This window comes from Pungitius pungitius, chromosome 7 (assembly GCF_949316345.1).
Source record: "Pungitius pungitius chromosome 7, fPunPun2.1, whole genome shotgun sequence".
In the NCBI taxonomy this organism is placed as follows: Eukaryota; Metazoa; Chordata; class Actinopteri; order Perciformes; family Gasterosteidae; genus Pungitius; species Pungitius pungitius.
The window spans coordinates 20,283,692-20,308,811 of record NC_084906.1 but is presented as its reverse complement, the minus strand read 5'-3'; the positions used below and the strand labels follow the sequence as shown (position 1 = coordinate 20,308,811).

General features: G+C 50.8%; 3 protein-coding genes across 3 annotated transcripts; 2 read left to right on the top strand and 1 right to left on the bottom strand.

The window, feature by feature from the left end:
- The first annotated feature begins 1,205 nt into the window (after window positions 1-1,205).
- Window positions 1,206-13,436, top strand: slc9a7 (solute carrier family 9 member 7). Its single transcript, XM_037469766.2, is given in 17 exon segments — window positions 1,206-1,591; window positions 3,039-3,241; window positions 3,325-3,402; window positions 3,630-3,706; window positions 4,141-4,253; window positions 4,330-4,435; window positions 4,995-5,136; window positions 5,223-5,328; window positions 6,100-6,188; window positions 6,608-6,721; window positions 6,825-6,936; window positions 7,016-7,169; window positions 9,780-9,843; window positions 10,094-10,176; window positions 10,875-10,980; window positions 12,164-12,270; window positions 12,272-13,436. Coding segments are annotated over 17 exon segments (2,109 nt in total). The 5' UTR covers window positions 1,206-1,284; the 3' UTR covers window positions 12,420-13,436.
- A 1,869-nt stretch (window positions 13,437-15,305) lies between these two features.
- chst7 (carbohydrate (N-acetylglucosamine 6-O) sulfotransferase 7) lies at window positions 15,306-17,450 on the bottom strand. Its single transcript, XM_037469767.2, has one exon. The coding sequence runs from the start codon at window positions 17,313-17,315 to the stop codon at window positions 16,047-16,049; it is 1,269 nt and encodes a 422-aa protein (XP_037325664.2). The 5' UTR covers window positions 17,316-17,450; the 3' UTR covers window positions 15,306-16,046.
- A 503-nt stretch (window positions 17,451-17,953) lies between these two features.
- tubgcp5 (tubulin gamma complex component 5) lies at window positions 17,954-24,786 on the top strand. The gene is made up of 23 exons (XM_037469765.2): window positions 17,954-18,331; window positions 18,445-18,498; window positions 18,984-19,092; window positions 19,177-19,273; window positions 19,378-19,454; window positions 19,664-19,808; window positions 19,916-20,033; window positions 20,149-20,238; window positions 20,323-20,416; window positions 20,517-20,757; window positions 20,868-21,070; window positions 21,332-21,447; window positions 21,528-21,796; window positions 21,930-22,128; window positions 22,218-22,406; window positions 22,495-22,677; window positions 22,975-23,059; window positions 23,212-23,332; window positions 23,410-23,561; window positions 23,787-23,912; window positions 24,018-24,106; window positions 24,281-24,381; window positions 24,489-24,786. The coding sequence occupies exons 1-23, from the start codon at window positions 18,198-18,200 to the stop codon at window positions 24,533-24,535; spliced, it is 3,039 nt and encodes a 1,012-aa protein (XP_037325662.2). The 5' UTR covers window positions 17,954-18,197; the 3' UTR covers window positions 24,536-24,786.
- Window positions 24,787-25,120: the final 334 nt, after the last annotated feature.

Here is a 25,120-nt window from a genome sequence, read left to right as displayed (position 1 = left end):
GTGAAGCCGCCAGCATATTTAAGGGACTTTGTTACGTATCGCTAGCTGATGTTAATGTGATACAAGTGGAAATGTTTATTGCCATGTGTTCATTGCGGTAGCTGCACATGCAGTCCAAACACTATGGGGTATCAGCAATTTCTGGTATCCATTGAGATTAGTTTTGCATGTTTTCAGGAGGCTCTGCAGTGGGTGATGAATAATGTGTTATATTAGTTACTGTTAGATGTTGGGTTATAAAGACATGTTTGTCTGTTGTATGCAGCAGTTCAAATTTGGTTTAGAAACGGGGACGTTTCTTTATGGGGGTGGGGAGGTATGTAAGCTATTATTGCACTCCTGTTCCGGTGTAAGTTATTTTATTGTGAAGGAGGAGAGGAAGTAGAGGAAGGGTGCAGTGTTGTGAGGAAAAAGTGACGAGAAATAAAGTTGCGGCCGGCGTGGCGCAGAACCGGAGCCGTGTTGTTTTTTTTTTTTATTAAACCAAGTATAGGCGTACCATAACCCTCGGCTACAATAATTTAGGAAAATGTTGTTCTTTTGATCATGTATTTATTTTAAATTTGGCATAGCTCGATAAAAAAGTTATCCTCTCGTTTGTCAAAAGAAAAGTCATACTTACCTTGTAAAAAATGAAAATCATAACATAGTGTGTAAAAAAATGGTTTAATGGTTTCCTTTCCCAGTTGCACCTCCTGATTTACCTGTCAGCTTTAGATATCATTAGCAACTACATACATATGCCTACCTATGTAGTAGCATAGAACACATTTTACTGACACATTTTCCTGGACAAAGGTTTTGGAATTAATAATCTCAACAGTTCACATTTTTTGAGTATTTGAAAAAAACAATATGTTTAATATTTTAATTTTGAATTCATGAATGTTATGAATACATTATGCTCATCCGCTGACCTGGAACTTCCAGGTTTGACGGGTGAAAACACGAAAGCTGTATTATTTGAATGTATTGAAATGTATTGAAGGGGCAGCGGGGGTGTGACGCGGCGTCCTGTGATGTGGTCTCCTCCACACACGCAGCGCTCCTGCGCTCCTGCCCGCGTCGCGCTGCGCAGTGTTCCTTTAAGAGGTGGAACCCTGCAGCGGACGGTGTGCATCGTTTCCTCGCTCGGGCTCAGCTGTGTGGACCCCCCCCCCCCCCCCACACACACACACACAACCCTCCCCGCCCCCCCCCCCCCGTCTTCCTTCCAGCAGTGACATGGCATAGAGCCGCCGGTGTGTGTCTCTCCAGCAGCAGCAGCAGCATCATCCTGCACCAATGGACGCGCCGCGGCCGCCGAAGCGGCGCGGAGCCTCCGACTCGACCACGACGACGACGACGATGATGAGGAAAATGATGACGGTGACGACGATGTGGATGCTACCGTGCGCGGCGTCCGGTCTGCAGGCGGAGGACGGAATGGGAGAACTCGCCACGGAGAAGGAGGCTGAGGAAAGTCACCGACAGGACAGCGTGAACCTGCTGACGTTCATCCTGCTGCTGACCTTAACGATCCTCACCATCTGGCTCTTCAAGCACCGCAGGGTGCGCTTCCTGCACGAGACCGGGCTGGCGATGATCTACGGTGAGGGGCCGCTCGGTGAATTGATCCAAAAAAACAAATAAACGCACACGCGCACACACAAACACGCTGCGCGCGCGTGCAAACCAGCGCACCCGCAGCGCGGACACACGCAGCAGGCTTTGCGCGAGAACCGGTCCGCAGACGAGTTTCCAGAAGCCGCTCCGTTATCTCTCCTCGGCAGGAGGGTTCACTCCAAGTGGTCAACTAGAAGACTCTAAAAACGGTATTAAACGCGGATTTTTTTGTACGTGCGTGCTAATGCTCCACTTTTTTTTTTCTTTTCCCGGACTGAATGCGCTTCACGTGAACACCATGTTTGTTCGGCTCTTCCCCAAATAAACCTTCATCCCATTGGCGCATTTTCAGATTGAAGGCGCTTGCGCAGGATGTGGCGGCCCCTAGCGGCCAGGCCGCAGGTCGCATCCGACCGTGCTGGTGTTGGTTAATTAAGGGATAGAGATGTTCGATGCTCATTATTAGGAAACAGAAACGCAATGATAATATTAATATTGCATAAAATATTGCCGGGGTATTCAATTACAGTTCAATTAGGTCCAGTTAGAGAGAATATATATATATATATCTAGAGGCTTTAATAGTTTACAGACCCAACCACAGATCTGAAGGCCTGTGTGTGTGTGTGTGTGTGTCAGGGAGATGGTAAACATATTTTTGGACTCTTGGAGTACTGAGGAAACGCTGATGCTTTTTTTGATGCAGATAAACTACATAAAGTCCCTTTGGGGCTTTAACTAATCATACCCAGCAGCGATGTCTCCTGAAGATAATCCACAGAGCTTTTTGCGACGCGTTGACCGTTTTGGTCATGTGACCTCAGTCAGCGATTACACAGCTGAGCCGTAATGAAGTTTCCCGGAGCACCTTCCGAGTCATTCATTAACCACAGAGGTGACACGGAGGGGTCGGACTACAGTCACAGAGTGAACTCCGCTCGCGTGTTTCGTTTATTTGCTTGTTTTGAAAAACGGGATCCGACCACAGCACAGAACAGCTTCTTTGTTCCACTCGATTATAAAGATGTGGAATGAACTCGCTTTAAAGCAATTTAAAGGGGAACGAGCCGATTCTGCACAAGACAAAACATTATTATTATTATTATTATTATTGAGGCAAATGGAGTGAATCAAGTTCATGGTGTCGGCTTAGAAGAAGATTCTCATTTTGCTTTTATGGTGCTTCCTATTAAGAAAACCCCCACATAGAACCTCCCTCCGCCTGGAAAGAACCTAAAGTTTAGCGAGCGACTGAGACGTGATTGTGGTCGGTTTGATTCCGCATGTGGCGTGCGGCGCCCCGCGGCGCGGCGTCCGCTCCCCCTCGCGCGGCCCGCGGCTCGAAGGCGCCTTCGAGCCGCGAGTCGTGAACCTTGGAGCTCAGCCGACCCCCCCCCCCCCCCCCCCCCCCTCCCCCCCTCCGGTCTCCCCAGGCCTGCTGGTGGGCGTCGTCCTGCGGTACGGCATCCCGGCCACCAGCTACCACAACAAGACGCCCCCCAGCTGCTCGCTGAAGGAGGGGCCCGTCAGCACCGTGCTGCTCAACGTCAGCGGCAAGTTCTTCGAGTACACCCTCAAGGGGGAGATCAACTCCAGGGAGATCCACAACGTGGAGCAGAACGACATGCTGCGCAAGGTGCCGCCTCGGGTTTGATGCATTCGTACCACGCTGCCGCCCCGACAACCCCTGAGTGAATCATCTCATCATTTCTTTTCCAGGTGACCTTTGACCCCGAGGTGTTCTTCAACATTCTGCTGCCGCCGATTATTTTCCACGCCGGCTACAGTCTGAAGAAGGTGAGGCGCTGGTCAGGGCGCGTGGGTCCGATGTGATGCGCGGGGCGGGCGTCTCTGCTGCTGGAATGGAGATTATTTGTGTGAGATACTGGGACCCGGAGGAGCAGCGTGTTTGCGTTTCCTTTCCTGTTTGACCGTGTGGCCTTCAGGGACCTGCTGTAAAAGAGTTCAGTGTGAGACTTCTTGCTTCTCTTATTCTGTTCTTCTTTTTTTTTTTGCTCTTCCAGAGACACTTCTTCAGGAATCTGGGCTCCATCATCACTTATGCGTTTCTTGGCACCGCCATCTCATGCTTTGTCATCGGGTGAGCGTTTACTTCCTGTTTGACGCTTTAAAGGTGGCCCGGGTGACCTTAAAAATAAACCAAAAGGACCCGATAAACGTACACCTACGCACTGAGCCTTGCCATAAAGTATTAAGCAACTTAGTCTCTAAATGTAAACAGAAAATCTCCACGTCTTTAAAGCTGAAAGTATATCCTTCAGTCCTCTGAAGACACCCCCCCCCCATGGTATGTAGACTATTTATCACTACTACAGGTGGGTAGACAGACAGGTGATCCACTGAATCAAAGTCGTTCCTATTTTTTTCCCCCAAGCTGTCGTTTCATTGATTTCCGTCGGGAGTAAAATAAGAAAATCAACAAAAACCCCACCTTTAATGATGGATGCTCTCTTTCACCTGTCCGTCCCACCTGTCCGTCCCACCTGTCTGTCCCACCTACCCGTCTCTCTGCAGGAATCTGATGTACGGTGTGGTCAAACTCATGCAGATGGTCGGTCAGCTGACCGACAAGTTCTACTACACAGACTGCCTTTTCTTCGGGGCCATCCTCTCGGCCACGGACCCGGGTACGTGAGCTAAAGTCAGCAGGTCATTTCCCTGGAGGGAGGAACTAACAAGGACTTCTTCTTTCAATGTGTGTAGTGACGGTGTTGGCCATCTTCAATGACCTCCACGCTGACGGGGACCTCTACGCTCTGCTGTTTGGCGAAAGCGTGATGAACGACGCGGTGGCCATCGTCCTCTCATCGTGAGTCACAGCTTTTTGCTTCCTCCGTCGGCAGATGAAGGCGTCAGCGTGGCTTCTGACCTCTGATGTTGGTGTTCAAACAGTGAAGTGTTTATCAACTCTGCTACCCTTTGCTGGAAATCTTACAAATCACCTTCTAGGGTGCCAAAACATTCCATTTGGATCCCGTTTAACCCTCAATTTTCATCATTACATGTAGAGCGTCTCAACTGATTTAATGAGGTAATACATGTAATTCTCCTGGTGTCCACTAGGGGCATCACTCCTGAGCCATGGAGGTAATACATGTAATTCTCCTGGTGTCCACTAGGGGCATCACTCCTGTATTATGGAGGTAATACATGTAATTCTCCTGGTGTCCACTAGGGGCATCACTCCTGTATTATGGAGGTATTACATGTAATCCTCCTGGTGTCCACTAGGGGCATCACTCCTGTATTATGGGGGCACTGCTGTGTTTAACGTGGCTCCATGTAATCAAACTGCTATTTAAAGGGTTTTAACTTTCTGAAAGTCCTTTTTTTTTTTTGGTTCTGATGATGTTGTCGTTGTGTTTCAGGTCGATCGTTGCGTACCAGCCCAGCGCAGCAAACACACACGTGTTCGACGCCGCGGCCTTTTTCAAGTCGGTGGGGGTCTTCCTGGGCATTTTCAGCGGCTCCTTCGTGATGGGCGCCGCCACGGCGGTCGTCACCGCTCTCATATCCTTTTCCCGTCCTACGTGGAACCTCACGTGAGAAGTGGCCTTAATTCCAAACTGCGTTGGTGCCTTTAACTCCGCCTCCACGTCACCAAGTTCACCAAACTGCACTGCTTCCCGCTGCTGGAGACGGCGCTCTTCTTCCTCATGTCCTGGAGCACCTTCCTGCTGGCCGAAGCCTGCGGCTTCACAGGCGAGTAGAGAAGTGAGGTGAAGTGTGTTCAGCGACTTCCACTTCACCTTTTTCAAAAGTCTGTTTTGCATCTTTATTGGATTAATGTGTTTGCATTTAAAAAAAAGAACATTTCAGATACTTTGAGATACACATTTTCAGATCTTTGGCTCATATTCTTTCACATACATTTTAGATATATATTCATATTTTTTAGGGAAGATTCCTACATTTTTTTCAGACATTTTGCACATACTTTCACACGTCGTTGTGACATTCTTTTGTCAATTTTAGTTGTGTCCGACATTTTCCCACAATTTCGGATATTACTGACAAACCTTTATTCAGTTAATTATTTTCCACACCAAGTCTTCTTTTGGATTTACAATATTTTTACATTTGTTAGTTGATGGGCCTTTTTTCTTCTCAACAACATTATTTAAAGAAAAAAATTAACAAGAGACGGATCATGAAAATGGTAAAAAAAAAAAAACATCTTTACACTACTTTGTGCCCAAACTACAAAAACACCAGAGAGTACATTTCCCACAATGCACCTCAGGTTGCATCTTTTATTACACCTCCCTTCCTGTTAAGTATTTCATGATATTGAATGTTTTCTTTCAAAATGTCCCAAAAGAAAACGACGGTCTTCCAAATGAAAACCTATAAAGATGGTTTTTTTTTTACTGGTGAATAACTTTGTTTGTGATCGGCTCAGTGGACTCAAACTCGGATTATAACGTCACGCCATAATGGACTAATAGCTAATTAACTTGTTCCCGGATGCAGGCGTCGTGGCCGTGCTGTTCTGTGGCATCACGCAGGCTCACTACACCCACAACAACCTGTCTGCAGAGTCCAACACGCGCACCAAGCAGGTAACAACCCCCCCCCGCCCCGCCCCCCCCCCCCCCCCCCCCCGCCCAGATGGCTCTGACGGCCGGCCCGCTGTGACCTTAATCGGACCCGGTTCAGATTAGCACGTAGACAACAAGCAGCGCGATGCGTTCAGGGACCAACAGGAAACTGGTGAACCTGGCTTTGTCCCATGAGGGGATTTACATCCTCTGAGCATTCGCATCACATTTATAGAACACTTTTAATCGTCTTAATGGTGAAATCTAGTTCACCTCTATTGTCTCCCCTTAAAACAGAAATGATGACCTCTTCTTCTGCTTCTTCTTCTTTCCATTTGTTGTTTGCCCTTAAAACCGTCAAAGCAGTGCATTGTGGGAAACCCTCTGACCCTCCTGAGCATTTTTCCTTGTTGAATTGATGATGATGCGTCTCAATGCAGCTGTTCGAGGTCCTCCACTTCCTGGCTGAGAACTTCATCTTCTCCTACATGGGTTTGGCCCTCTTCACCTTCCAGAATCACATTTTCAGCCCCATCTTCATCATCGGGGCTTTTGTATCCTTCACAGTGTGTCTCTCTGCAGAGGTTTTTTTGCTTTTATTTTGTTAGTTTTTTTGCGATTCTTCGATGCAGTCGTTGTCTTGACCTCGCCGCTCAGACCGCCATATTCATTGGGCGAGCGTTCAACATCTACCCGCTGTCCTTCCTGCTCAACCTCGGCCGGAGGCACAAGATCAAAGGGAACTTCCAGCACATGATGATGTTCGCAGGTGCGCGGGTCTCCTAACCCCTCCCCCTTGCTGCGACGTGATTGGCTGATTGTCTGAGCGTGGTGCCTCCTCCCCGCAGGTCTGCGAGGGGCGATGGCGTTCGCCCTGGCCATCCGGGACACGGCCACCTACGCCCGCCAGATGATGTTCACCACCACGCTGCTCATCGTCTTCTTCACCGTCTGGGTGTTCGGCGGCGGGACCACGCCCATGTTGTCATGGCTACACATCAGGTGACGTGAGAACCGGGCGTCTCGTCTCGAGATTCGAACTCGTTTGAACGTCGGACGAGGGGCAACGTTTTGACTTTTGACCTCTTTTATCTAAATGAATCAGGCGTGTGATGTCACGGATTGAATGAGCATATTTGGAGGAAAGAAGCTTCCAGAACGACCTTCAACATCTGAGATGTTTGTGATCCTCGAAGGAGTGAGACCACTCTTTGTACTTTATCAAATTGTCATTTTAAGGTCGTATCCCTCCAAAACACAATCAAGGAACTGAAAATGACGTTGTCATGGAAACGTGTCTCTGGTCCGTCAAACTACGTTTTTAATTAATGCTTTTTATGTTGGGAAGCATTTCTTAAAATAATTTTTTTTTTTTAGTGCATCAATGTGCACCGGTGCTGTTTGTGGAGCAGCAGGTAACCATGGTGACGAGAGGCGGGAGGATCGATGTCCACCGTTTTGTTTCTCGTTGGTTCCACTACGAGGAGATGAGATGTCGTCCAGCAGGTGGCGCCGAGGATCTCTCTGGTCCTGCCAGTTGGACGAAGCCAGTCAATAAACAAACCTTCATTGTATTTAGAAGACACCAAATCAAAAGGCCCAAAGCAAAAGCGTTAATTTAATACATATGGAAATCAACCCCCCCCCCACAAAAAAAGGAAATGCATATTTATCTCCTTTTTTAATAGTGAAGTGCACACTATCCCTGCCTTTTTAATCGCCTCCTCCGGTGCTTTCGTTCCCTCCGGTACCTTATTTACATTCAAAATGCCCATTTTAAATCCCGCATTGAGTCCATTTATCCTCATTCTGAAGTCCCGGGCCCCGTGGAGGCTCCTCTCGGGGACCATGATGCACTGGGGGGGAGCCTCCATTTGTCGCCATAAAGCGGATTACGTGGTGATGTGGGCCAGCGGCCCCCCCGAGCACAACGGGCTCTGTTTAATATGAGTAACGCCTCCTCGGACCCAGAGGAAACTGCCCCCCCCCCCCCCTCACTCCCTCTTTCCCCTCCCTTTCAACTCCACGTTGCCGTGGTAACCGGGCCGTGTCGCCCTCTGATAGATATTACATGTGTTTTGTTACACGGCAGCAGAAAACATGTTGTAGTTCTTAGTTCTTGCACTGATCCGCTATTTAACGACATTTATCATGAAAAACGCTCATGAGAGGCTTTTATCTAACGGATGAAAACGACTTTGAAAACCAAGACGTTCCCAAAAACCAAGATGGCGACATCCAAACGCTAACGTCCCATAAACCAAGACATGGTTGAGATCTTGGTTTTTGGGCTTTTCCCTGACTGACATCGAGATAAAGATGAAGAAATCTCAATACACCGTTCACCTGAACTGATATTGATTGATTGATTGATTGTTTCCCCGGACTGTGCCTTTAAGAACGTTGCCGGGGGTCATTTAAATGGGACCGTTAGTGCCAGAATAAAACCAAAATAGACACTCGAGTTCTATTTCAGTGCGTCACGGATCTGCAGCGGCTCGAGGACTCGCTGCTGAACAGTGTGTGTGTGTGTGTGTGTGTGTGTGTGCGTCAACAAAAACAAAAAAGAGGAAGTTGAGGCTGAGAACGAGAGCCGCTGTGCCAAAATGTTTTTGAAAAGTGCTTGTGAGGAATATTTCATGGGTTTAGGCTGGGGGGGGGGGGGGGGGGTGTTCTCAGGATTAGGATTACAGGCCACTCAGCTGGACGTATGAGATCTTCTCATCAGAGGACAATTGCACAGTTTGCTCCGATCCTTCCTCGCTGTCTGGCTGTGGGTTCTGATCAGAGGCCTCGGATCAGAGCTTAAGTGAATTAAAAGATTTAATGACCTGTTTGTGTCGAGTTTACTCGCCTGTTTGTCAGAGACAAAGAGGGGGGGGGGGGGGGAAGAATTATGTCCAGCAGACTGAATAGAAGGGCCGCGGTCTCATTTAAATGACTCGACTGCTCGTTAGCTTAGCTTAGCTTAGCGCGAAGAAGGAGACCGGGTCTGTCTGTTCCCCCCCCCCCCCCCGGGTCCCTGTCTTCTTTTACAATTTAAACTATTTACTGAAACGTTGTTGATGGAAAGACTCGAATCACTGAGAGTTTTGTTTCGCTTATACTTCTCCGCTGAATGAATATGTCTTTAGTTGAGTTTTTTTTACACACAAAAAGGCATCACACAGATCACATGATGGTCACCTGAGGGAGAATTCCACAGCCAGTGAAAACCTCGCTTGTTTTATACAAATGTGGTTTGGTGTTTTCACATTTTTTTTTTACACTTAAATATACAAACTAGAGTAATATCCTTTTTTTTTAGTTCCTGTTGATCCAGATCTGTTTCGGATTAAACGCTAATTTGAAGTCATTTTCAGCCACGCAGAGGTGGAGCCTGCAGCACTTTGCTTTAAAAAGGACTCGTGAAACGCACAGGAACAAATCTACAGGAGCCACAAAATCAGATGAACTCTGTACGTGAAAGAAGAGCAAAGGTCACGAGGAAAGGAAACGACTGACACGCGAGGGGCTGAAAAAAAAAAACAAGAAGAAAAAAAAAAAACACGAAGCACCGAGTGGAGCCCTGCGACTTCACACAGGTTTGACATTTCCTTTTGTGTGTTTCAGGGTGGGCGTGGATCCCGACCAGGACCAGCAGCCCAGTGCAGACAGCTTCCAGGTCCTGCAGGGGGTGAGCGCCTCACTCACTACTGAAATGACCTCTGTGTGTCGGTTTAAAATGTGACTCGGGTCCTTCAGAGCGATAAAAACGAAAGTGAGAACCGGGTGGAGCTTCACCAGAGCTGTGTGTGTGTGTGTGTGTGTGTGTGTGTGTGTGTGTGTGTGTGTGTGTGTGTGTGTGTGTGTGTGTGTGTGTGTGTGTGTGTGTGTGTGTGTGTGTGTGTGTGTGTGTGTGTGTGTGTGTGTGTGTGTGTCTCCAGGAGGGCTCCGAGGCTGAAGGACTGAGCAGGACCAAGCAGGAGAGCGCGTGGCTCTTCAGGCTCTGGTACACCTTCGACCACAAGTATCCTTCACGCCGCTCTGTTGGCTCCCTGTTGAAGCCCGAGCTGGGCGTTCAGGGGGGGGGGGGTTGTTCCCAGAATGCAGTGCAGCCTGCTGGCGGGGGAGGGGAGGGGGGGGGGGGGGGGGGGGGGGGGGGCGCGACCAGGGCGACTTTGACCTCCGGATGCGCCCGGCCAGCAGACGTCCTCGCCGTTATTGGAGCATAATTCTTCCTTTTGAAAGGCTTTTTATGGCTTTTTGCTGCAGGAGGAAGCGCTCGCTGCCTGGCCAATAAAAGGCTTGATTCATAATAAATGAAATAATAATAATAAATGGAGCAGAAAGATGGACAGCAAGAGAAAAACAAAAACAGGAAAGAATAAACATAAAAGCTATTAGCCTTTAAATAAGTTAAGTATTCTCTCAAATATTTGTACTGATGTTATTTCACGTGTATTTATGTGCATTCAGATATAAAACAATTTACTGTTGTATTTTGTGATTGGAAGAAAGAGTGAAATAGATACAAATTAGAAGAAGAAGAAATGCTTCTAAATGGTTTAAACGAGGCACAAAGTGTGAATGGGGACTCGACCCGGTGTCGTTTGGTCCCTCATTGCTGGACCTCCGCTAACAGACGCTAACAGACGCTAACAGACGCTAACAGACGCTAACGGACGCTAACGGACGCCGAGCCGTTTTTTTTCCTCAGCGAGCCAGTTACCTGAAGCCCATCCTGACCCACAGCGGGCCCCCCCTCACCTCCACGCTGCCGGCCTGCTGCGGCCCGCTGGCCAGCTGCCTGACCAGCCACCGGGCCTACGAGGTGAGTGCCCCCCCAAAGTGGAGCCGAGCCTCGTTCTGTGAACACTCCGAAGCAGAGAGACAGAGACTCTGTTTCTGAGACATTTTATCCTCCTTCAGAAAGGCCTTCACTGTCGTTTTTTATTATCGCAAATTGGTACAAAGCAGGCCTTCTTATCTACAAACTGCTTTTTCTTTTTTTTTCCCTCCCTGGCGTCTGAATTTCGAATGTTGCTCAGATAATGGGGGCCGTCCGGTGGGGGGGGGGGGAGAGAGAGAGAGAGAGAGACGGGATTAAACAAAGCTCCTTGTCTGCTGCCTCCTCGCTTCTAAACGTTGTGAAACGAGGGAATGAAAACGTTCCACAAACAGACGGAGCTTTGAAACGTGGTTTTCTGGAAGCTTCTATTTGACATGAATCACAGACTCCGCCTTCTTCTGCTTCAGAAGGTTTCTAACGCGTTGCATTCGGCGTCTACGTGATGCGCCGCTGTAACGTAACCACGTGGTTGTAACCGTGAATCCACTCGGCATGAAGGCCGTCGCGCCGGGACTGTAGCGTCCCCCCCGTCCCCCTCGTCCCCCTCGTCCTTTAACGCTTGGCGGCAGGAAGGAAGGAAGGCGCTGTGCTCTGCGCTGCACACCTCCACGGAAGCATCCGGTCCTCGTCGACTTGCACTCGTGGTTCCGCTCGTCAGACCCACGCTTGCTTTCGAGGTCACGAGGTCACAGTTTGACTGTTTTAGACCAGGCTGTGGCTCAGTCACTGAGTCATCGGTGCGTCGGGGGGGGGGGGGGGGGGGTCTGCGGATCGGTACGTGCTGCGCGCTCTAGTCAGTAAACAGAAATGACTCATCATTTTCACTTTCGGCTCCTCAAAGTCAACGTAAACAGCTGATGGATTGGATTTATTATCCTTTACTTCGCCTGGAGGATGATTGTTGGAGAGTCTGCGTTATGTCATCGCTTCGTTGTTGTTGTCACCCCCCCACCCCCCCCCCCCCCCCTGTCCTCCCCCCCCCCGGGACATGAGAGCACACTATTGATTTTTCAGTCTATCAGAGACTGAGAACCTCATGAACCTCAGAGCTGTTCATTAATTACCCAGCATGCAGTGTGTGTCCCTCACTCCGTGTCCCTTATGAGCCTTTTAGTGTCCCCCTCATGTCCCACTGCCTTTATTTTTATTTTTTTTACTTTTTCAGGACCAGCTGAGGGACCTCAACTCGGAAATCTTCCGAAACGACGGCGACCTCACCTTCGCGTTCGGGGACACCTCGGTCACGGCCAACGGGGCGTCCGGCGCCGGGGGACGCGGCCGGCGTCTCGGGCTGGAGCGCCAACGGGAAGCGGAGCGGCAGCACCTCGGAGGAGGCGCTGGAGCGCGAGCTGGACTCCCGCGAGCAGGAGCTGCTGAGCCGAGGCACGCGCCTGGTTTTCCCCATCGAGGACCACATCTGACCGCCCCCCCCCCTCACCCCTCACCCCCTCACCCGCCCTTTGACCTCTGAGAGCGCCTCGCCCCCTCGCACATCCTGCAGGGTCAGAGCGTCCAGGCCCTTCAGAGAACTCAAGGAGGCGTTCCATCCCCGTCACGCAGCTGGAGACGTTTGTCCTCTGTTCAGTTGGACCGATCGGGTCAGGAAGACACGGGGGACGCCTTCGTGATGCAGGACGTCAGACGTCCACTGCGGCTCGTTTTCAACTGGACGCGAGGTCAGGAGGTCGGGAAGTGTTTCTCTCGTGACGCGACCTCACGTCGCCCAGAGTTCACCAGCGAGCTGCTTCTTCACAATCTCATCTAGAGGCTTTAATAGTTTACAGATCCAACCACAGATCTGTGTGTGTGTGTGTGTGTGTGTGTGTGTGTGTGTGTGTGTGTGCGTGTGTGTGCGTGTGTGTGCGTGTGTGTGCGTGTGTGTGCGTGTGTGTGCGTGTGTGTGCGTGTGTGTGCGTGTGTGTGCGTGTGTGTGCGTGTGTGTGCGTGTGCGTGCGTGCGTGTGTGTGCGTGTGCGTGTGTGCGCGTGTGGTATTGTACAGTGAATGTGTCTCCGCTGGGTGAAGAATGTGAGCATGTAAATAGGCACAATGACAAGCTTTGTTCCTCTCTCTCTACGTGGGGGGTGCGCTGCCTTCGGAGCGTCCCGTGGCCGTTACCAAGCGGCGTCTTTGTGCATGTGCGCGTGCACGTGGTCTTTTGTCCACCTGCTGCAGTGTTTTTCACACAAACGTCATGATGTGGACCACATGAATCCTGGTCCACTGGTAGAAAAAGCAAATGAGCATTTATTTTTGTTGGGCTGCATCTTATGTTTTTTTTTTTTTTTTTATTATTAACACTTCTTAAAATGTTATAAAATAGAAATTTCTTCAATTGCTTTTTATTTCCAACATGTAGTCCAAAGTAAAAAAAAAAAGAAAAAAAGTTTGCAAAGTGAACTTGAGGACGAACCGCTTTAGTTCTGTTTTTACCTTCATGAGACGCTGGACCAAGATTTGCATGGATAGATTTTGTAAAACTTATACAACGTATATAAGTTCAACAAAAGTTACCGTCCGATAACGACTCATTTGCACATTGAAAAAAGAAAAACTTGCAGTACAGATAATTGCCTTAATGCAAGAAATCATGGTGTGGTAGGAGGGGGGGGGGGGGGAGGGGGGGAGGGGGGAGGAGTCTCCTCTTTCAATCAAAGGTCAAACTCAAAATCCTAAATAAAGAGCCACTGATACCAAACTGTTTATTCTCTTAAACGGCGACATTTATCCTGTAAATGAACCTAAATACGAATGTTGGAAAGCGTCTGTCTCATTAACCCCCTGAACGAGTCCTTCGGGGGACACATGTCCCTCCTGTTGTCCCAGAGCCTGCAACTCTCATTCAAAGTAAATGGACGGCTTTCCCCCCCCCCCCCCCCCCCCCCCCCGTTCTTCTTCTTCTTTTTAAATTCAGCGAACAGCGTCTCCTCCTCTGCAGTTATGTAACGAGGACACAAGGTGTGAGGAGGCAGGGTTGTGTAACAGGAGAAGTTCTTGTTATTTGTTATGGCTCGCTGGGGGGGGGGGGGGGGGTCAATCCGGCCGCTGTTGCCCCACTGAATGGCTCGGAGGCTCATTTTGGGGAGAGCTGTGTGACGCATTTAAAGAACTCTTCCGGTCTCAACCGAGAGTGACACTAAAAAAACAGAACTGGAACTTCTTTTTTTTTTCTGTACATAAAATCCTGGCTGTGGGAAACTTCTCCATAAAAGCACAGACGAAAAGTATTTTGGGGACCTGAGCACGGCGATGATTCAGCAGAAAGGAGCGTAGCCCCCCGTGTGGCCTTCAGGGACTAATGACAGAAAATGACATGGCTCCACTGCTAATATCTGCACCTGCTGTTGCCCACGGCAACCGGCTGCCTGGTTCTACCCGCCATGTTCTGCATGTCAACGTGTGAATAAAAAAAAAAATCATTGAATTCATGATGTGCCTCCTGGTATTTATGATCAAAGATGACCCTTTAATGTCACACTGGAGCTGCTGCAGCGTCCCGTTTGTTAATGTGTGACTTTGGTAAATCTAAAAGCACGGAATCATTGATCGAGAGGTGAACGTGTTCTAGATACTAGACGCTCTGGAGAAGAACTTGACACAGACCCACTTCTAGACATCACCGGTGACACTTTATTGTGCAGAGCTTCAGGTTTTTTTCCCCACATCGATGATTACAAAACCAACTTCTAAAGTTGAACACTTTGATGCTGGAGGACGTCGCAGCATTTTAAAGATCAAGAAAAGCAAAATATGAACACAAACCAGCTGCTACTGATCACAAACAGCAAGCCAATAAACCGGCGGCTCTGGTCTGTGGGGGCACTTCACACCCGCCTGAGAGGGGGGCTGCAGCTGCTCGGGATTCCTGAGGGGCCAGAGAGGGGGGGGGGGTTTGCCCTCCCCAGGAAGAACCCGTGTCGGGCCCCGTCTGGCAGCGAGGAGGGATCAGTGCTACTAACAACCCGGACAGAAGGACGGAGGCCCGTCTCTCGTGTCCCCGCGGCGTCCTGCTGGTATTAAAACACGCTGTAAGCTGCTCTCCTCTTCCTCTCGGCATCGTTCTGCTCCGTCGCCCCCCCCCCCGCCAGGCTGATAAGAGCACATTCCAGCTGCTCGTTTTCATGTCCCACCCCCCCCCCTGGCGTAGGAAGAGAGGGAGGAGGAGGATTGTAAGAAGAGTTAAACATAACAGAGCAGGAGGTCACTTGAACGGGATTAAACGACCTCCATCTGCAGCCCAGCAGGCCGCGGCGCGGGGGCCTCTTCGTGGTCGTTGGCCGAGGGGCGGCGCGGGGGCCTCTTCGTGGTCGTTGGCCGAGGGACGCGTTGGGCCCGCGCCCGGCGACCCGGCCGCGTGCATGGACTCCGGGTGGCGCCACCCGGTTTCTGCTCGGCGCCCAGCTGCTGGTGACTCGCCGGGGGACAATGACCCCCTTCTCAGCGCAGCGGCGTCTGAGGTCCGGAGACTTACTGCCAGCACCCCCCCCCCCCATGTGAGGGCTCAGCCAGGGAGGAAAACAATGAAGCCTCTATTAACCAGCATCAGCCGGTTATTGAGGAAGGATCCGCTCGCTCTGGTGGACATTAGACATCGGTTAGTGGAGTCAACCTGCTTCTGGAGGAGCATCCAAATAAATTAGCTCCCTTTAATGGGAGGAAATAAAACACGGACACATTAACAGATCGAGCCGTTATCTACGAGCAGAGTTCACTGTCGCTTTCTTCCGTTAAAAAAAAAAAATGTATAAAGCACTGTGAGCGAAACCGTATTAAATCAAATGAAATGATGCCACCCAGCCGCGTTAATGGCGTCAATGCGTCTGCAGTGTTTTGTCAACAGTCCTGAAACTGGTGCCGTCGGTGTGAACACCAGGCCGCCAGTTTCACACCTTGAGCTCATTTACTGCACACGCGCACACACACACACGCAACCTCACAGAGAAACGCTACAGTCCACACGTTTCCAATTTGCCTCAGTGAGAGGGTGGTGGGGGGTCAAAGGTCAGCAGCGGGGCCTGGAGGGTGGTTTTTAGTTTAACCGGCGCGTCCTCACGGGCTTTTGTCCACGTGGTTCCTCCCGTACCCGAGCTGCCTCATGACCTCGCTGCAGTAGGCCTCCACCTGGTGGATCTGCTCCACGCTGAGCCTCTCCCTCCAGGCGTATATCGCCCCCTTGGCGTCCCTGGACGAAATGAGGAACGGCCTGTCCGAGGAGTAACCCTGGCCGTGCGTCATGTTCAGCGCGAACTTCTCCAGGGCCGCGGAGGTGGTGAGGTTGGAGAAGCGGAGCAGCCTCTGGAGCTCCTCCATCGGGTGCAGCACCAGGTCCTCGTAGCGGACCCGCAGGTAGTTCCTCCTCAGCCAGGGAGGCGCGTTGGCCACCAGCATCATGTCCCCGAGCCAGTTGTCGCAGATGAGCTCCATGGCGCTGGAGACGTAGCTCTCGGCCCGGTTCACCCGGTTGTTCGGGACGAGGAGCCGCTTGTACTTGTCGGTCTGCTTCTTGCTGCGCAGCACCTGGATGCTCTCCTTCACCAGGGCCTGCTTGGACTTGAGCCGGGAGTTGTGCACGGCCCTCGGGTCCCTGAAGAGCTGGACGACCTGGAGGTTTATCTCGGGGTCCCTCATCAGAGGCACCAGCGTGTTCAGGTCCAACACGCGCACCCCTTTGATCACCATCACCGGGTACTTCTTGCACTCCCTCTCCAGCTCCCTGATGTCCCGCTTCGGGCACTTGGCGCAGCGGTCCTCCTTCACCAGCCCGATGTCGTGGCGCCGGTGCGCGTCGCACAGCGGCTCCGAGCAGATCACCTTGTTCATCTTCCAGCCGAAGATGAAGGACGTGGTGATGTTCTGCGAGCCGGCGTACAGCTTGAGGACGGAGAAGTCGCAGCGGTACAGGCTGTTCATCATGTCGCGCACCGCGCCCTGCAGGCTGCCCGCGTCCCCCGGGTACAGAGCCTGCCAGATGTGCCACATCGGCTCGTACAGGTAGAACGCGTCGGGGTGCTGGTTGAACAACTCCCCCAGGAACGAGGAGCCGGTCCTCCAGGTGGCGTGCAGGTAGATGTGGACCCGCGACTGGCTCCGGTTGCCGGCGGGCTGCGCCGCGTCGCTGCCGTTAACCCGGTAACCGTTATCCCACAGCAGCGCCACGGAGTTCTCCAGGTCCGGGCATCGCGGCTGTTGCTGCGGCAGCTTCTGCTCGGCGCGCTGCACGGATTTGTCCCGGTAGTCCAGCACGTAGGGGACCAGCAGCAGCAGAGCCGAGTATGCCAGGATCACAACCAAGTATTTCTTATGTAACCTCCTCTTCATTTCCTTTCGCCGGGACGCGGGGCTAGCTGGCCGGCTAGCTGCTTCTCTGGAGGGGTCGGCGGCGCGTAGTGAGCGCCGGAGCGCAGCCGCGGCGCGTTATGTGCGCGTGTGGGAGGCCGAGGCGCGCGCTGGCCACGCCCCTTCCAGCCTCGACAAACACCCTTTCCTGCTCTCGGTGAGATGCGCCGGGGATGTGATTGTCATTAAAATAAACCGTGAAGAAACAAAGCAAAGGCACGAGCGCCGTTAAGAACCTCCAAGAGGTTCACGCAAGCCATACAGTTTGTTGTTTTACCATTATTTGCACTGTGTAATCATTTCTTTGTAAAAAAAAAACATCACCAAACGACGTTGATTGAACGCCGTTATATTGTAGATCTCAGAGAGCCTTTGACACGAAGAGGACCGAGCGGCCACTAACTGCCGAGCGGCGCAATGGATTGTGGGAGCTTCACATTTAAATCAATGTTACCCTCTGAATAGTGTCGTGTGTTGTCAGTGACCCATTCCTATCATTTTAATCACTGGACGTTCTTGCTGCCACACGTTGATGGTGTCAAAAAAACAAAAAAGAATACGCGTTATAACTTTGTTTTGAGTATAACTTTGTCGCGCATGCGCACCAATGACCTCCATTTGTTGTCGGCAGTCCGCTCCGGAGACAGCTAACGTTAAACACAGCTCGGGCCATTGCGACAAATGGCGTCATGCAGCGTTGTGTCGTCCGTGCAAACTCTGTAGCTTGAAAAAGCCATCAGCGAGCAAGTATCGCGGCTGTCAGACTGCAATCTTGCCCCCAGTACGAGTCGATGTAACGTTAGCGTAACGGCCACGCACGCTAGCTAGCTAGCTAGCTGCTGCAGCATCACTGTCAACATCAACATGGCACACTGGACCGCTTTCGAAAAGGAGACGGAGAGAGAAACGAAGAGGCTGATCAGATGCATCGGCGGGGTCGAGGACGAAGAGGACCAGAACTTTCAGCTGGCACAGAAATTTGCCTGGACGAATTTCAGGTGAGATTTGGCAGAGAACTGAGGCAGGAGGGGGCAGCTTGTCGGATGCTAACATGCTAGTGTGATGCTAGTAAGCTAATGGCGTTGTAATGGTTCATTTTTGTTGTTGACAGGTTTCATCGTTTCCTGGACGTGGACAGCCACAAAGTCCAACGCAGTCTGAGTGGGTGAGTGACTGTGGGGGGGTTCTTTGTCATGGACCGGGCGCGATCGAGCTTATATCTTAAGTCAGAATATAGCTGTTACATTAATCAGTAGTGGAGTATTCCACAGAAAAAGATGCCTGACGGTCAAACTTTTTAAGCGCTAAATCCTTTTGTATTGTCTCTAAACCTGTCAGATGGAGGTATAACGTGGTACGAGAAGGAACGTATGGAACAATTCCCTCTTTGTAATACAATAGAGTAAAGTAAATGCCTCCAACACAGCCTAGAATACTGGAATTCAGTGTTGACAAGTCAATGCACAGATCTGATATTATGTCATTCAATCAGATCATTTAAAAACTGTTTCATTAGCTTTGAGATCTCTGCTAATCATCAAAAATGAATCTGTTGACATAGCATAGCAGGAGATGGTTACCGTTATCTGTCGGGTTTAACATCTCTAAACCTCAGGTCCTTCACACGATGTGGTTTTCTGCGTTTTCCAGAATCTATGAGAAGCTCATGGTCCACTCTGATGTGAGCAAAGCAGAGAGCTGGAAGAGGCTCACGGAGGAGTTCCTGAACTCCCCTTTACCGAATACGGAGGGAATAAAGGTCTGTGACCCTTCCAATAGAAACGTGTCAGACATAATGATTCAAAACAATATCCACAGCGGTTTTCTGTGTTTTGTTCTGCAGAGCGACGCACACTACAGCGCCTTGTCTCTGCTGCTCTTCTTATCGGACTCGCCCTTAAACACGGACTTCACCGAGAGGCCCAGGGTGAAGGAGGCCGGTGAGATGCTTAGTTCTCAGTACCTTTTTATAAAAACTTAGATATATATATATATATATATAGACATCCATGTTAATTAAAATGACTCCATCTTGCATCTGCAGAAGAAGACAGCTTTGATTGGGCGAAATATCTGATGGAGGGTGAGGACGTAGACATTGGACCATACCCAGATACGCCTGTGAGTAAAACGCACATCAAACCAATGAAACTAACGACTACTGGAGTTTGTGTGCGATCTACGGTGTTTTTACAAGGAAACCAATTGGAGCAAATGGCACTTGTGTTTCCATACGATATTGCCATTAAAACATGGCGATGCTTTGTCGATTTTATTTGCTCAGTAGAAGAGCTGTAAACCATACAATGTGTTTTTGTATTTGATTTCAGGAGTGGTCAGAGGAGGAGAGCGAGGACGACGACAGCCAGCAGCCGATCAGCAGAGAAGACTCTGGGATCCAGTGTGACAGAACGCCGCAGGAAGACCAGGACAACAACAACAACAACAACAAGGCGGTTCCCGTTACCTGGACAGGTGAAGACGGATTACACGGCGGCCTCAGACACACACAAGCGTCTTGTGTATGTGTGTGTGTGTGTGTGGAGAGAGAAGCTAACGGAAGTTTGTGCCTCTGTGTCCAGTGGGGGAGCCCGCCGCCCGGGTCTGGCTGGAGCAGCACGTCGTGACGCCGTACTGGGTTCCTCACGCTCCTCGCTTCCCTCACAGCTTACATCTACACTCCAACCTGCTCAATGTGTGGTGAGTGGGACTTTACTTTGAGGCTGACCGGTGGATGACTTTCTGAGAAAAGATGAATTTACAAGGCAAGACAAAACAAGAATATCCAGATAAATCGGACATGTTCTCTCCTCAGGGATCAGCACCTGTACAACACGGACCCGCTGTATCTGCCCGAAGAAAAGGCCTTCGTCACCGAGACCCAAGTGATACGGGAGACTCTGTGGTGAGAGGAGCTCAAGCCGAACACTGGAGTCCTCGCCGGGGGTTTAACGGAGCGTTTCTATTTCTATCTTTGACGTGTTTGCAGGCTTCTCTCCGGGGTGAAGAAACACTTCATCTTCCAACACCACGATGGCAAAGTGTCGGTGAGGAGCAACGTGGTGGTAACTCATCTCACCAGTGTGAGCGCAGCGTCTCCTCGCCGCATCTTCCCGTGAACGCGTCGTCTTTTCCTTCCGCCGGGAAACACCGCGCTGTGTCTCTCTCTCTCTCCGCCCTCAGAACTGCCTGCGCTCCGTGCTGGAGCACATCGCCGTGTTCGGGCAGGCGGTGTTCCGGCTGCAGAGGTTCATCGACGAGGTGACGGGTCACGGCTCGGAGCCCAGCCCGCCGGGCCCCGCCTCCAAGAAGGGCGCCGAGCCCCCCTTCAGGACGTACCAGGCCTTCGTGTGGGCGCTCAACAAGTACTTCACCGGCTTCAAAGAGGAGCTGACCACCATCGAGAGGGAGGTCATATGCAATGGCAAGTGCAATTCTGTTTAGTGGGGGGGGGGGGGGGGCGATGCAATGGTTGAACCAGGTGGAGCTGAAAGGAGAGGTTTCATTTCTCTGTTCCACGCCTCCGTCCTCCAGATGAGACTGTGACCCTGTCGGCGGTTCTAGACCGACTGAGCCCTCACTTGGCCCAGATCAAGGTGCTGCACAAAGTCTTCTGCACCGGGGTCGCCGAAGTCCCCCCCGAGACCCCCAACGTGGTGCGGGCCTCTCACCTGCTCAACACCCTGTACAAGGCCATCATAGAGTACGACAGCGGCGGGGAGGCGTCGGAGCAGGCGGTGAGTTTGAGTCTTAAAGGGAGCAGTAGAAAAAAAGCAAAGGAATGTTCTGTGGGGACATAAAATATCACCAGACTCCATTCACATGAAGAGTGATTGAAACTCAGTAACTGCTGACTTGTGTCATCATGTGACCTTTAATGACCTCTGGGACCTTCAGGGACCCCAAGAACTCGGGCACCACATTCATTTCTGTTTATTGGTTTGTTTTTGTTGAACGTGTTGTGTGTGTGATCTCTCCTGCGTCGTCTTCCCTTCCAGGTGGCCTTGCTGTTCTCCCTGTGGACGGAGACGGTCCGTCCCTACCTGGAGATCGTGGACGAGTGGATCGTTCACGGCCACCTGTTCGATCCCGCCAAGGAGTTCATCATCCAGAGGTACGTATCACCAGCGCGCCGAGCTGCCACCAGCGTCCGCCAGCCGCTCCTCTACAGCGACCCGTCTCCGCCCCGCCCAGGAACAAGGACGTGCCGGTGAACCACAGGGACTTCTGGTACGCCACCTACACCCTGTACAGCGTGTCGGAGACGGTGGACAACGAGGAGAAGCTGAACGACGCGGCCAGCGGGAGCTCCGGGGGGGATCAGGCCTCCGGCAGCAGGCAGCTCACCATGGTGTCCTTCCTCAAGCCCGTGCTCAAGCAGATCATCATGGCCGGCAAGTCCATGCAGCTGCTCAAAAATCTGGACTGCAAGGAGACCGAGGAGTCCGGGAGGTCCCCCAGAGGTCGGTGTGTGTGCGCACGACAATGCGCACGACCTAGTGTTCGTTCCGAGTTCCTTCCTGGGTGTTTGGAGACGTTTTCTAGGTGAGGGCCAGCGTGGTCTCACTAACCGCCGTATTTGTGTCGCCTTGCAAGATGCGGAGAGGAAGAGCTTGTACGCTCTGTTTCTGGAGTCGGTGCAGTCGCGCCTCTGCAGCCGGGACGAGTCTCCCGCGGAGACGGTCACCGAGCAACAGGCCACCAGGAGGAGCCTGATCAAGATGCAGTCCATCATCTCGCAGCACCTGGAGATGCAGGACGTGCACGACCCGCTGCTGGCCATCAACTTCGCCAGGTGAGCGGATACGTTCGATGACTCCCGCGAACCGTGGGACGGAACAAGGGATAAACAAGGTCCCCCCCCCCCCCCCCCCCCCCTCTCAGGCTGTACCTGGAGCAGAGCGACTTCCACGAGCGTTTCTCCGGAGGCGACTTCAACGTGGACCGCTCGTCTCAGTCGGTCACGTGCCAGACCTTCGAGCTCACGCTGCGCTCCTGCCTCTACCCGCACATCGAGAGGCGCTACGTCGAGTGCTGCGGGAACCTCATGAAGACCCTGAAGAAGGACTACAGGTAGGAGTCTCTCCACTGGGTTTCGGTCCTCCTGTCACTGCCCCCCCCCCCCCCCTCCGGGTGTTTGAGTTCCTCCGCGTCTGCGCAGGCTGCTGGGATACCTCCAAGCCATGAGGAACTACTTCCTGCTGGAGGCCGGGGACACCATGTACGACTTCTACACGGCCATCTTTGACAAGGTGCAGGAGAAGGAGAGCTGGCAGCAGCTGTCTTTCCTTAACGGTCAGCTGCAGGAGGCCGTGGGACAGCGCCACCCCGAGGACAGCAGCAGGTACTGCACGTGTTTATGAGCGAGGGAGGAGCTGCATCTCTCTACTTTGTGGAGTTTATGTATCTCACATCTGGCCCTTCCCTCATTGGATCACGAGATAACTATTATACGTTTTCTGGCTCAAAAAAAAGAAAAAGAACCTTAAAAGGCAACAAAATAGTAGGAATACAAATATAAAAACAGAAGCTAAACAAAGCCCTGGCTGATTTAATATATTCACACGTAAAATGGATAATTTCTTTTTACTTTATTGAAATTCAGTTTGATATTTGAACCCTACGACTTACAATTTTTCAGGTTGTCAATCTTCTTGGAGACCATCGACCCGGCCAGGAAGAAACACCCTGTGAACAATCTAGAAGTTCTTACGCTGGGCTACAAGGTCAGCAACATGCTCATTGGGACACTCTGTGTTTCCCATTTTCTTTTATTTATGTGTGGATAAAGCTTCCCTTTTAATGTTTGAGTTCAACCTCGATACCCAGATATCCACATGGAATAATGTTTACGTTCTATCCCGGTTCCTCTCCTCAGGTTCCCTGGCCCGTTGACATCGTGATCAGCTCAGAGTGTCAGAAGATCTACAACCAGGTGTTCCTCCTGCTGCTGCAGATCAAATGGGCCAAATACAGCCTGGACACCCTCCGGTTCAGCGGTACGAGCTCTGCGGGGTGGATGAGGAGGAGAACGGGCTCGTTTCGGGGGTGTAAAGCGCATTTTTGTTTCTTCTAGACTTCACCGACGTCACCAAGAATCCGGATGGAGCTCTGGGCGAGGAGGTGAAGGTCAAGGAGCCGGTGAACCAGCAGATTCACCGGATGTGTCTGCTGAGGGTCAAGCTGATGCACTTTGTCAACAGCCTCCACAACTACATCATGACCAGGGTGAGACGTGCTCCGGGCCACCGACTAGGTGGTAAGCGATAGATGGAGATCGAATGGACCTGGGAGTATCGGTTTGGAGCATGTGCTGCACGTTGCTCCTTCCCCGTCACATTGGTGGTGCATTTAAGGGCCACACCGCCCACATTTGTTTTAAAATCCTTCTATGGTCCTTTTTTTAAAAAAGGGACACACAATATTAAATCCGTGTGCATCGTCTCTTTGCAGATTCTGCACAGCACAGGACTGGAGTTTCAGCACCAAGTGCAGGAGGCAAAGGACCTGGACCAGCTGATCAAGATCCACTACAGATATTTGGCAACCATTCACGACCGCTGCCTCCTGAGGGAGAAGGTAAGCTCTCACGGGGAGCAGGTTAAACCGTCGCTCTGTGTGTCCTTAAGTACGCACGACGCGGTTGTGTTTCGGGCCAACGTCTCCATTGTGGTGTTTTCTCAGGTCAGTTTTGTGAAGGAGGCCATAATGAAGGTTCTCAATCTGGTCCTCATCTTCTCTGAACGGTGGCAGGCGGGATTCGGAGCCTGGAAGTAAGTGAGCGCTTTCTTATGAAAACCAGGGGGGGGGTGGTGAAGGATTCAAGGTTCATTTATTGTCGTTATGCAACAAAAGGATACACAACAAGATGTTACTTTAGGGCTGTATTACTATGGTGGTAATAGTCACATTTGTCTCTAAATATATATTTATTGTATCACTTTCAGAATCGAGTCCATCGATAAAATGGAATCCGATTTCAAAAACTGTCACATGTTCCTTGTGACGATTCTGAACAAGGCTGTGTGTCGGGGCTCCTTTCCTCATTGTGAGTATAACCACACGTTGACTCTCCGTGAATATTATTATCCCGCCAGCGCGGATGGGAACGAGGAACAAGACACAAGACGTCCTTTTCTTTGTCTCCCGGTGCAGTGGAGTCTCTGGCTCTGTCTCTCATGGCCGGCTTTGAGCAGTGCTGAGGAACCAGACACCGCGTGTCTGCTGTGACCCGGCGGACTGAACCGAGATGTCACGTATGACATCGCTGTCTGCTGCCCAGACAACGTGATGTCGGGGGGTTTTTTTTCTTCTTTTTGCCGCCGGAGTCGGACAAACTGCTTATTGACAAACTTGAGCTTCTGTATTTAAAATGAAAAAAGTGACTTTTTGTACAATACTGTTTGTTAATTATGTGTATATATGAAGCACAATAAATATTGCACAGTGATTATTCTTGTTGTTGTTATTCCACTTTGTGTAACTATGCTTTACAATGAAATTCTATCAATGATGAATAGTGCATTTTCCAACAAATCTTGGAGTTAATGTAATTCATCTGGAGTCCACTAGGGGCATCACTCCTGTATTATGGAGTTAATGTAATTCTCCTGGTGTCCACTAGGGGCATCACTTTCAAGACTACCTGTAGTACATGTCAGACCTTTATCATACTAATGTTTAATTTTGCGTAGGTTGCTTTGCACTAAAAGGAACTAATGCTCCCCCACACAAAAAATATAACTTAATTTAAATTGAATTATTGCATTTTATTATTCCACTACAAT

What these genes read in the sequence shown, in the direction of transcription:
- chst7 (XM_037469767.2), bottom strand. Translation starts at nt 17,315, where the DNA reads ATGAAGAGGAGGTTACATAAGAAATACTTGGTTGTGATCCTGGCATAC.
- tubgcp5 (XM_037469765.2), top strand. Translation starts at nt 18,198, where the DNA reads ATGGCACACTGGACCGCTTTCGAAAAGGAGACGGAGAGAGAAACGAAG. An exon ending in GCCCAGGGTGAAGGAGGCCG is followed by an intron (nt 19,274 to 19,377) that starts GTGAGATGCTTA and finishes TTGCATCTGCAG; the next exon opens with AAGAAGACAGCTTTGATTGG. An exon ending in TCGGGGCTCCTTTCCTCATT is followed by an intron (nt 24,382 to 24,488) that starts GTGAGTATAACC and finishes CTCCCGGTGCAG; the next exon opens with TGGAGTCTCTGGCTCTGTCT.